A 12,408-nucleotide genomic window follows, 5' to 3' on the forward strand; every position below is an offset into this window, starting at 1 on the left:
CGAGAGCAGCTGACGTGGCGAAGGGCACTTGGGACCGGTCTAGTTTCCTGGATGTTCTCTCCAGGCAGTAAAACCGGGTACGGACAGCTGGGCTAAGGGAGCGAACTGGAGTCAGCACCAGCACCACCCTCACGTGTGCGGACACACAGAGCACAGGGGCACAAGGGGGCTGGCTGGTTCAGAGAGGCCGTAGAGGGGGGTTCCAACCCACTGCCGTTAAGCATCCTCTGTCAGGTTACACAGGGTCAGGTCGGCTGGATTTCAGGGTGTTACACCACAAACGCCCTTGGAGATGCAGGGCAGAACTGGCTCCTCCAGCAGAGCGAGGCACTGAGCAGTGATAAATCAAGACTCTTTCCAGCTCACTGGTTGGGGACACTTGTGGCTCTGGGAACTGGAACTGAAATGCTCAGGCTTGGAGCCCAGGCCTGCTGTAAACTGGCCCAGCTCGCTTGGTGCCAGTGGAACGGAGCTGATTTATAGCAGCTGAAGATCTGACCCTGGCAACAGAAATGCAGCTTCCCCTGGGGTGGAACGTGGCCGCTGTTTGACGGCACACAGCAACACTGCGCAGGGAACAATTATCTGACACAGAAATGCACTCACTGCCGGGCAGCACATGGCAGCTGTTTAATGGCACGCAGCAACACTGCACAGGGATCGCTCATCCAGCACTGAAATGCAGCCAGTTCTGGGGTGGAGCGCAGCAGCTATTTCACAGCCAGGCAGCAACAATCCAGCTGGGACATGCAGTTGCACCAGTCCAAACTGCAGAGGGGGGCATTTATAAAGACAGGCAGCAGGGCATTACCCACAACTGGAATTTGGGCAGCCTGGCTTTAAGCCCCCGCTTTACTGACCAGAAGTGGCCAGGCCTGAGCTGAGTTTTATGGCGCAGCTGCAGCTGAGAGGAGGTAATTAAACACAGGGGATTCCTCCTGTGACAAAGTTCATCGCAAGCAGATTAACTCTTTCCTTGCTGGGCAGTGCATGCTAACCGCCCCCCGAGCTGGAAAGCCCTGCTCCCACACTGGGAGGGGAGGTGATAGGTGTTGCTCTGTTCGCATGCCAAAGGAGCTCATAGGCCTGCCAGAGTGGCTCAGACCCCAGCCCCAGCTAACCAAAGATCCCAGCTCTGACAGTGGCCAGCACCAGCTGCTCCCAGGGACGGCGTAAGACTATTCCACCCGCACCACTAGGTCTCAATCTGGTTGCTAACAGTCAGGGAGCAGTTAAACACTGAAGTAGGGGGGTTAATATCCCCGCTGATTTTTTTGTTACCACCCACAGTTTCCATGCTGGCTACTCTTGTGAGCCACAGAAATGGCCAAGCCACTCTTTGGATCTTGCTAAGCTTCGACGCCTTCCAGTGGCTGGGAGTTCCACAGGCTAAACACGCCTGGTGTGAAAAAGGTATTTCCTTTTAGCAGCTTTGAATTGGCCACTTTTAATTGCATTGCAGGGCCTCTTGTTCTTGTGCCCCGAGACAAGGCTCAGACGGGGTGGCTTAGTGGGCCTGGCCCTGGGTTTGGTGTCAGGAGACCAGGAGTTTAGTCCTGCCTCAGTACTGTATAAGCTTTGCCCTGTATACATTCGCTGCTGGCTCATGGTAGCACCAAAAGGGGCGTGTACCACCCGCCTTGGGGCCAATTCTTGGCTTTGCTGCTGACTTTGCTGGGCCAAACCCCTGCTCCTGGCTCTGTACCTCAGTTTCCCCACCTGTAAACCCCCAGATCTGGAAAAGTTCAACCCCTGGTTCAGTGCCCGAAGCCACCGTCCTGATCCTGTCAAGGCTGCAGTCCCCATTTCTTATCTTAGGTTGCAGTGGGTAACAAAGTACCTGCGGTGACGAAGCCTGCAGTCACTAATTGCCCAGATGAAATCAATTCACCTCCATTACAGTCAGATCCAGGGCCCGAACATTAGCAAGGCAGCAGGCTAGCGCCAGCATTACCCCGCAGATGTGATTATGGGGATGCTGCCGGGGATACGATAAGGCGTTTGATTCGATGAAGGTGCACGTGTTCTTTGCTGGCTGGGCCTCCTTTCAGGTTGCAGAGTAAAGTAAAACCGAATGCCGCTGACAGCTGGCCCCTGGCCTTGGGCCCCTCTGCAAGAGGGCTCTGCGAGGTGACTGGGGCCGGCGCAAAGAGGCCAGGCTGCAAACTGGCGTGACGCGTGTCAGTTGCGAGTCAGGACATTAGCCGCCTCGTGAGGCGAAGGCGTTTTTATTGGAAGCGAAGGGCGGGAGCGGGGCTGGACGCCGAGGGAACCCGTCACAAGCGTTTATGATCACACGCGCTGGAGGTAGTTCTGAGTCACCCCTGGGGGGGGTGTTACTGGCTTTCGCCACGTAGCTGCGGTCGGGGGGGCCCACTGTGCCGCGCGCTGCATAAACACCTGGTGAAAGAGATTCCCTGGGCTGGAGAATTCACAATCTCAACAGACAAGACAGAGGCAATGGAGAACCAAGGCCCAGAGAAATAAGTGACTTGCCCAAGGTCATCCAAGAAGTCAGTGGCAGAGCTGCCTATTGGGCCTGTGAACGCTTCAGGGCAGGGACCATCTCTCACTGCGTCCGGCCTGGGGAGAGGCACTAGGTGCTGATACATTGCAAACACCCCCTGCTAAGAGCCCTGCAGTTACATCCAACGTGCAGTTGCCAAAGGAGACACATTCATTGTGTCTTCTGGACGGGAGCCTGTGTGACGACCATGCCCTTGGCCAACACACCAGGGACCGCGGGAGTGAACAGCGTGCGCTGAACACCCAGCCCAGGGGCTGCCCATCCTCCGTGGCTCGGGGTCACAATGGGGCCTGTCACACACACGCTCCCCAGGGGTGACCCCCGCCCGTCCCAGGGCAGAGCAGGCCATGGCTGATCAGCTTTGCCTGCAGCCTTGGAGAACCAGCCCAGATGGATGTTGGTGCAGCGACCCCGGTCACTGGAACCCTCTGGGGGCTGGGCCCCCAAGGGGTAGAAGGAACCTCTGAGCCCAAGGCTGGCTCAGCAGTTGTCTTGAGATTAATATCTCACCAGGTTTTCCCCTGCATCTCTCAACAGCTCTTGCTGCTCCGGTGGCACAGGGCGGCCCACGTTCCAGATACAGCCAATGCCGTGGAAACACCCTGTTGTGGGGCGATGGCCAGCCAGGGGGAGGGCTGGGGCGACTATACGTGCAGCTGGCAGGCTGTTCAAGGGGCAGATCTGAGCCTGATCCTCCCCCACCCCAGTTATGCTCAGCACATTATAAAAGAACGTGTCATTATCCTGCTTTGCAGATGGGGAAACTGAGGCACGAAGCGGGGAAGTGACTTGCCCAAGGTGAGTGGCAGGAGCTGGGAACCCGGGAGCCCCCATTCCTGCAGCTAGCACCCCACTGGAAGGATCCCTTCTCCTTTACTTGGCTGTCGGCAGGCAGCAGCGGAGGTTCCTCCTTCCAAATGGCAACGTTCAAGCTATGGGAAAGCAGCCTGAGATCTCAGCTCTCTGGGGCAAACCCAGTGGCTGTGCTTTATGCGGCTGTGACGCTCGGCCTGCCCGCAGCCCAAGCCGTGACCAGAGCCTTTACACCCAGCCGGAACAGCAGTCACAGATCCAGAAGTGCTTAAATTCCCCTGCAAGAGAGTGAAGCGCCTGTCTATCTACACCCCACCCCAGGCCGGGGCCGCAGAGCACCTCACCATCTTGAGTGTAGTTTGTCTGCTCACACCCCCCGGGTGAAACTGCTGTCCAGAGAGAGCCAGACCGTGGCTTCCGCACATCAAACGGCCGTGTTTTCCGAGGGCGTTAGCTCTCTCTGCAAAACCCTGGTGGTGCCACAGCTCTGTAGCTTTTACGGCGACGTAGCAAGGTCCCAGCCGGGCCGGGGAGGTACAGCATTGCTACATTGCAGTGAAAACGACCTGGCCTTGCCTCCAACAACATTTTATAGCAAGATAAAAAAAAAACCCACAACCCGCTTTCGGCATAGGCACAGGGTTTGTCTATGCATGAAAGTTAGTACGGGGTAAGCCAGGGCGTGAATTTAAAATGGATTAACTCTCCCTGCTTAACACAGTGCGTGGGTGCCCTTATTCTGATTGCGCTTAATTCACTTCCAAGAGGGATTAAGCTAATTCGGAACAAGCCACTCACATTCTGGAATATGAGCGCTCCCCCCACCACCACTGCCCCGGTGGAGTTAATCAGGACTAGCTGCTCCAGAACAGCTCCCCATGTAGACAAGCCCCCGGTCACACCAAGAACCAGGAATTGAGACACACTTTACCCTCTCGGTTGGGGTGGCCAACCTGTGGCTCCGGCACCACCTGCGGCTCTTCGGAAGTTAATATGCGGCTCCTTGTCTAGGCACCGACTCCGGGGCTGGAGCTACAGGCGCCAACTTTCCAATGTGCCGGGGGGGTGCTCACTGCTCAACCCCTGGCTCTGCCCCAGGCCCTGCCCCCACTCCACCCCTTCCTGCCCCCTCCCCTGAGCCTGCCGTGCCCTCGCTCCTCCCTCTCCCCCCAGAGCCTCCTGCACACCACAAAACAGCTGATCAGTGGGGCTGCCGGTGGGAGGGAGGCGCTGGGAGCAGTGGGGGAGCTGATGGGGGGCTGCTGACACAGATACATTGGTAAATTCTGGCTCCTTCTCAGGCTCAGGTTGGCCACCCCCAGCCTAGGCCCTCCTTCCTCTCTTAGCACACGGGCGTTTTCCCTTCCTCCTGTGCGTCCCAAGATGCTCTGATTTCCTCCTGAAGGCACTGCATAGCAGGCAGGGCCTGGCTGTGTGTGGCAACATGGCCTGACGTGACCCACCCCTAGCAGATCTGCACCAGGTGCAGCGCAGGGTGCTACATCAATCGACCTGGCACTGGTCACGGCGCTGGCTGACTGGGAAGCCGTGGCTGAGGGTGAAGGAGAGAGCAGAGGAAGAGGGAGGCAGGGGGATAATCCTGTTAGGGAGGAAAGAGAATAATTTCCCAATGAAGCGAGGCGCTGGGCTAGCCGCTGCAGTAAAGAAACAGCAGACGCAATAACTCCCACTCCATCCATCGCCTGGAGTTTGAGTGAAACGGACAGGAGATTTTATTCCTTATTATTTTCCTTCACAGAGTTGACTGAGTGCTCAGAAAGACACGTGTCTGCTATCCAGAGCCCTGCCAAGGGCAGAAACAGCGCTACAGCGATAGGAACACCGAGAAAGCCAGAGATCCAGAAGGCAGCTTCTAGATTCGTAGGATCCTGTTCTCACATACAGCAGCATCAATTCCCTTGTGACAAAGGCTTGGGCTCCAGGGGAAAGTCCCACCTGTGTAACGTAAGGGTTTGCCTCTCTGGGGACACATGGGCAAGTTAAGTGGAATTGACTCCAGGTGTGAATTTAAAGTGGATTAATTAAACTGCATTAGGCCCCTGTGTGGACACACTCATTCAGAATGAAAGTGGCCTTAATTTGGTTTAATTTAATTCATTTCCAAACTGAATTAAGGAAAAACCATGAATTAAGGTGAAACTTTTATTCCGAATAGGGAATTTAATGTGGTTTAACTAACCCATGTTAAATGTTAATATGGATTAATTTTCCTGAGTGTCCCCAGGGAGACAAGCCCTTAAGGTGTGAATTAAAACTGATTTAGTTAAACTGGTGCAACGCTCTTTCCCCCTCCCTCCATTTTGGTTTAAATCAGGTTTATTGCACTTTAGTTAGTCATTTGGCAACAGGCTTAAACTAAAGCAGAATAAGCTGCCTTCACACCTGAATAAGCATCCACACAGCGGTTTGCACCACTTTTAACTAAACCGGTGTCAGGCTAGGTCTACACTGGGTTTGGGGGGAGTCGACCTAAGATATGCAACTTCAGCTACGTGAATAGCGTAGCTGAAGTCGGCGTATCTTAGGTCGATTTACCTGTCCGTGAGGACGGCAGCGAGTCGACCGCTACCACCCCCCCGTCGACTCCGCTTCCGCCTCTCGCACGCGGTGGAGTTCCGGAGTCCATGGCAGAGCGATCAGGGATCGATTTTATCACGTCTACACTAGACGCGATAAATCGATCCCCGATAGATCGATCACTACTCGCCAATCTGGCGGGTAGTGTAGACATACCCTCAGTCTGGGTGTAGGCCCTTACACTGCTCTGGCAATGTAAAGGAGCCATAAAGCGGATGGACCTGTGATGGGCTTGTCTACACCCAGAGTTATTCCAGAATTGTGACAGCACTTTAACTTCACTCCCTGCCTTAATCTGAATTAATTTTCAAGTGTAGACAAGCCCTCTCAGCAGTGGTCTAGCACAGTGGGGTCCTGGGTGCTATCACAATACAAATACAGAATAATAATTTATGCCAAAGCTAAAGCCCCTTTACGCTGCCAGAGCAGCAAAAAGGGGCCTCGGTGCAAATGAGAATCAGGCCCAGCAACTTCAGTGGAGTCACTCCAGATTCCCTGGGGGTGAGGGAACAGAATCAGGCCCCATCGGTTTCAGAGAACCATAGTGACTGCCTGGACAGCCGCACACTAGCTCCCTGACTCACCTTTCCGTCTCAGACGGCTCCTCCCATTAGCAGCTGGCCAGGTGGACTTCCTAGCCCCAGCCCACAATCACCAAGCAGGGCCTGAGGCCTCGAGAGTCATGGGGCCAGATCCTCAGCTGGTGCAAATCAGCATCGACTGAAGCGATGCAGATTTACACCAGGGGAGGATCTGCTCCCACGGGCCAGGCAACAGCGGGTCTGACACTTGGGGTGTGGCTACACACTGCAGTCATGGGATGCCAGGTAATCTAGCTAGAGTGGGTACCAGAGCTGTGAAATCAGGACAGCCCAGGTGTCAGCAGGAGCCTGCCCCCATGAGTAACCACCCAGGGTCCCGGGCAGGCCGGTACGGCCCACGCTCAAGCCGGTGCTGCTGCGGTTTCGCTGCTATCTGTCCCGGAGCCGGCTAGATCACAGCGAGCTGCAATCACAACCCAGGACTGCAGCGTGGACTTCTGGACGCTGCCCTGGACGCTCAGAGGTGGGTGTCGTTAATGCAGCCTCAACAAACGAGTTCCAGGCCCGAAGGCTGCAAAGGGATTTCACAGCCAGCCCTGTGGCGGACAAACGGCCCGTTACTTACGATCAACTAGCCCCAGGACCTGGCCCAATCTCCCCACCCCAGATAAGCCACTACAGTAAAGAACTAGCGTGTCTAATGATAAATAGCGTTAAACACATTCACACCATTCAACGGCAGTCCTCCCCCACCCCCCACGCCTCCGCTGGCCTTCCCGGAAGCATCCTCCCCCTGAAATACACACAGCTGGCATCAGTCCTTCAGCCAGCGCATAGCTAATAACTGAGGCATCCGTGTCACCTAGCAGGGGGCGGAAGGAGGGTTGCAGTGCCAGGGTGGAGTCTGCTGTAGGAAGAGACACAGGGCAGGGGTCCCCCGCCCACTGAGGGGGAGGGTGTCCTCCATCTGGCCCTTTAGCAGCCGTCTGTCCATCTGTCTTTGGTGGGTGAGGAGGCTTCCGGAGGCTGAGTCTGAATTGAGGGCAGCATGCGCCCTCCTGCCACCGCTCTCGGGGGGCAAAGGGCAGCAGCCTGGGCCGCCAGCCAGAGCTGGAAAGAGGCCAAAGGGAGCGACTTTCGTGTGAGGTTGACAGGGTCTTGGGGAACCCAGTCCCATCCCGACGCCCCTGGCTGAGGGAACAGTCCCGTCGAGGCCAGAGACGGGGAACCTCTCTGTGGTCCCATCACCTCTGTCCCCAGGATGGGGGTGGGATCCTGGCCGTTGCGTCGATGGGGCGAGGGGCAGGCGAGGAGGTAGGAGGAGGATCCCGGTGGGAAGAGCCGGTTTCCTTCCCCGTCTCCATCCCCGTCCTTAGCCCAGGACGTCCAGGTAGACGGGAGGGGTCTTGACCAGGGCCTGAAGCCGGCTGTGAATCTCCTTAATGTTCTGCCTCTGCTGGGGTTCCCGCTGCCAGCAGCCCTGCATGATGTCGTACACCTCCGAGGGGCAGGTTCGGGGCCGCTCCAGCTCCCGGCCCTGCGTGATGCACTCGATGGCCTGCGGAGATGCAGAAGAGGAGATGAAGTGTCCAGGTTTCAACCCCGCAACGACTAGCCCTGAGCAGAGGACACAGCCGACGCGCTCTCTCTGCCCAGGACTGAGCTTAGCTACACCCTTCTGGCTGGGGGCACAGACACAGGAAGGGGAGTCAGGACTCCCGGGTCCTTTCTCAGCTCTGCTGCTGAGTCCCTTGTCACTTTGCCACTCTGTGCCTCGGTTTCCCCATCTATACATTGGCGATGACCCCCTCCCTGCCCAATTCCAACTGGCCCTTAGCTGTTCTGGGGGCCATGGGAGAGGGTCATCGACAAGAAACCAAGAGACACCCCGACAATCTCCCTTGCACACTGGGCTCCCGCCCCCAGAATCCTCCTGGGCTCAGCAGAAGGGAGGGAAAGAGCCATCAATCTGCTCCAGGGGGCTCCCCGTCTGCTCTGGGGAACATTAGACCAAGGGATGGGCAAGGAAGCTCTTAGGCCACGCAGTGAGTTTGTTAGGGGCAGGTCAGGTTTCACCCCGGGCCGGCAAATTGAATCAGATCTTTCATGCTTTGGAGAACTGAAATATCTTCCACCCCCATGAGCCCTAGAGCCAGGCTGGCCCCTCTCTGCTCAGCCCTAGCCATCCCAGAGAGCGGGACCGGCTGGGCCATGTTAGAGGCAGCGGGTGTTTTGCCCATCCCTGGCATCTCGTCGTGTGAAGATCCTGCAAACTGATCCCCACCCGGCGAGTGTTCTTAGCGCCAATGGACACAAGCTGAGAACACATGAGCCAGTGGAAGAGCTGGGGAGAGGTCCTGATTCCCAGTCCACACAATGGAACCCAGACATCCTGACTCCTGTTCCGCCTCCTCCCAGAGCTGTCGACAGAACCCAGGAGTCACAACTCCCAGTTCCTGGCTGTAACCTCTAGACTGCACTGCCCCACGAGGGACAGCATGCTACCAGCATCCTGTTTTAAGCCATGGGGGATGGGGTCCTAAATGGGGTCCCCTCTCATTTCTTAGCCCACCCCCTTTCCCCCTAGCTGATTTCTTGGCCATCAGAGAACCAGCAGCTCAAAGATCCTGCTCCCTGTAACTAACCCAACCGTTCTCCCCGACCCCAATCCTGGCACTGCCACCCACCCCGCGCTCGCCGAGCCACTCTTCACCTCAGTGTTGGACAGCTGGTACCAGGGCTGCTTCCCATAGGTGAAGATCTCCCAGAGAACCACCCCAAAGCTCCAGATGTCGCTTTCGGCGGTGAACTTCCTGTAGAGGATGCTCTCCGGGGGCATCCAGCGGATGGGTAACATGGTGCGTCCGCCCACCTGCCAGAGAGACCAGGCGAGGATGGGTTAGCCAGAGGGGTGGGGAGGAGGGCGGAGCCAAAATATCGTAGCAGAGAGGGAAAGAAAGAAAGAAACTGAGATGAGATAAAAAGAAAAAAAATGAGAAAAGAAAGAGAAGGAAGGAAGGAGTTTGAAAAAGCCAAAGAAAGATGAGAGAGAATGAGATGAGAAAGAAAAAGGTTTGAGAGAAAATTAAAAAGAAAAGAAAAAGTCAGGAGAGAAAAGAGGAGAGAAAGAATGAAAAGGAGAAGGAAGAATGTAAAAGAAGGAAAAAGTGGGAGAAGGAAGAAAAGAAAAAACCAAGAAGGAAGAAAGACAGAGGGAAGGAGCAGGATGGAATGAAAAAAGATAGAGAAGAGAGATGAAAGGGGCGGGGCTGGATTCTCCATTTGCTCACACCAGCATGAGACCAGAGTCACTCCTGATTTACACCGGCAGAACAGAATTGGGCCCAGAAAGGGGCTCATATCATACCATCTCTCTCTCTCTCTCTCTCCCCCCCCTTTATTTAACCCTTTCACAGCAGCCCGTCGGGGCCCCCTCCTCCCTCCTGGCAGCGCTTCCTTTCCACTCGCTAAGTGCTCTGCGTTCCCTTTTCCATCACAGGCCCCATTAAATATGCATAGGGGGCTGAGGTGGGGCAGGAGCTAAAAGGGAAAATTGGAAGAGGCCCCTCGGAGCCCCCTGCCCGTCACAGAGGCTGATCCCAGCAGAGCTCTCGAGGAGATGGAGATGGATGGGTCTTCGCAGCCAGCAGAGCCCTCCGGCCGGCCGGCCATGTAGCTTGCGATGCGTCTGATCCGAGAAGTGTCACTCTTCCAGTGCATTGGTTACCCCGCGGCAGCCAGCGACTGACGCTGCACTTTCGAGCAATGGGGGAGAGTGGGCTGGGGTCTTCGAGGGAAGCGTTGTCTCTACATAGGAGGAGCAATCCCTCCACTGGCACTGAATGCAGCCTCACGGACCTGGGCAGAGGGGTGTTTGGGAAACGGGGGGCAAAGAATTGGCTGATGGGATCCCTAACGGGGTTCAAACACGGGACCTCCAAAGCACAGATTTCTACCAGAGTAACTCTGATAGCTGGCTGCAGTAGTTGGCTATTATCCTTTATATGGCCCAGCCATAGGCTGCCATCTATACAGACCAGCCCCTGAGCTCCACTAGCTGGCAGCAGCAGTAGGCTGTTATCCTCTAATTGTCAGTGGAGGGATGAGACATGTTGACAGTGAGTTATGAGGCAACTTGTGTTTTCTCCCCAGTGTTGAGGCCTGAGCCATCACCCCAAACCTGATGGGGCCTAATCGGAAGGGAGACAGGCGCTGAGGAGGGGGGGCAGAGGAGGTGCTGGGCGGCTACAATGGGGGCAGGCGTTTGGAGACCAGGGACATGGCCACCCTAGACAAGGGAGGGACAGACACAGCATGAGGCAAGCTGTCTGAGAGCACCGCACCAGCCCAGGCCAGTAGCATCCGCTCCTGCTGCGCCCACGCTGGTGCCGATGGAAAGGCCTTGACTGACTCCGCCAGGCTGTGGGTCGGGCCCTGGGCAGGCGTGGCAGCAGAATCAGGCCCTTTCCCCGCCCAGTTTGCTCACCCGGTAGTAATCTGTGCTGTAGATGTCCCGGGACATGCCGAAGTCCCCGATCTTCACCACCAGGCTGCGGCCCACCAGGCAGTTGCGCGTGGCCAGGTCGCGGTGGACGAAGTGGAGTGAGGCCAGGTAGACCATGCCCGAGGCGATCTGGGTGGCGATCTGCAACATCTGGCTCAGGGTCAGCTGCCCGAACGACTGGCCGTTCCCGTTATCCAGGATCTTGGCATCTGGCCCGTGGGACCTGGGCAGGCCAAAGGAGGGCTGCGGTGAGGCTGGGCTCAGAGTGGACCCGAACCGACCCGATTCTTCAGAGTCGGGCTCCGGATCGCTCTAGGCCGCGGCAGAAGTGCAAGTGGGCCTGGGTGCGGCCAGACCGAGGTGCCACCAATGCCCGAGGCCCGGGCACCAGCAGGCAACTGACTAGGAGGGACACGCCCAGGTGATCCCAGCAGGTGATCCATGCCCTACGCAGCAGAGGAAAGGGAACCCCCCTCTGCCCCCCAAGAGTCCTGCCAATATGATCTGGGGGGGAAATTCCTTCCCGAGGGCAGGTGTGAGAGTGTGTACACTTGAGGGCAGGTGTGTGTGTTGATGTGCACACTAGTGTTTCTATGAGTGTGTGTAAAGGAGAGGGGGTTGGGGGGGGGTGTTTGGCCGAGGGGGGGGTGAGGATGTGGGGCTAGCCCAACTCCCTGCGCCCCCCCAACCCTGTGGGGCTGGGGTTTGAGGTGCAGACCCGGCCGGCGGGCGGGGGGAAGCTTCCCCCCTCACCCAGCCAGGTGCCCGCACTCACGGGGCTCGTTTGATGGCAAGTGCTGCTGACAGCCTGGGCGAGGAGGCCGGGGACAGGCCCGCGCGGCTCCGGGGAAGTAAAACCATTAATGCCAAGTCCCATAACAATAATCATCAAAGGCAGGTCTCAGAGCTCATCCCGCGGACACTAAGCGATGCCGCTGGCAGCGCCCCGTCTAGTGCCAATACCTCGGGGGCCAATCGAAAAGTCTCTGCTTATTTCAGCTGATGGCCAATCTCCCTGGATTTCAGCCTCTCAGACAGCTAATCTAATCAATATTGCAAGGAGGCCGCATTAGCAGGGCCGGCTGTCTGAGCTGCCGTGGTAATGGAGCAGTGGGGGGGTGGGGCGGGAATCCAAGGCAGGGACCGCCATAACGGGGCGAATAATCCCGAGTCACGGCCGGGCAGGGCTGGGGGGAGCCTGGAGAAGGGCGTGCTAGTGTCGGTGTGGTGTCGAGTGGGCGTGGTGCAGGCCGACGTGCGTGGGTTGGGATGCCGTACTTGGGACCCCAGCCCCTGTCGCCCCTGAGGCTCCCGGCTCGGGGTCACCAAAGAGCCCCCTAATGGGGAGCTGGGCTCCGAGGGGAGACCACAAAGCGCCCTTGTGAGGATCAAGGTGGGGGGTGTGGGGGGGTGACAGTGTATTA

The 12,408-nt window shown here is 57.1% G+C and overlaps 1 protein-coding gene across 3 annotated transcripts in view; it reads right to left on the minus strand.

Annotated features, from left to right (window-relative positions):
• Positions 1 to 4,998: 4,998 nt before the first annotated feature.
• The window catches only part of NTRK1 (neurotrophic receptor tyrosine kinase 1), a 31,755-nt gene continuing 24,345 nt past the window's right edge, over positions 4,999 to 12,408 (minus strand). For 2 of the 3 annotated variants that reach the window (XM_039513443.1, XM_039513442.1), the window contains 3 exons: positions 10,967 to 11,207; positions 9,194 to 9,352; positions 4,999 to 8,038 (listed from right to left, as the gene is read on the minus strand). In XM_039513443.1, the coding sequence (XP_039369377.1) occupies positions 7,853 to 8,038; positions 9,194 to 9,352; positions 10,967 to 11,207 (586 nt within the window). In that variant the 3' untranslated portion in view covers positions 4,999 to 7,852. The remainder of the gene's footprint in view (positions 8,039 to 9,193; positions 9,353 to 10,966; positions 11,208 to 12,408) is intronic. The other variant, XR_005591108.1, reaches the window with a different exon arrangement.

Source organism: Mauremys reevesii, linkage group 24 (assembly GCF_016161935.1).
Source record: "Mauremys reevesii isolate NIE-2019 linkage group 24, ASM1616193v1, whole genome shotgun sequence".
NCBI classification, from domain to species: domain Eukaryota; kingdom Metazoa; phylum Chordata; order Testudines; family Geoemydidae; genus Mauremys; species Mauremys reevesii.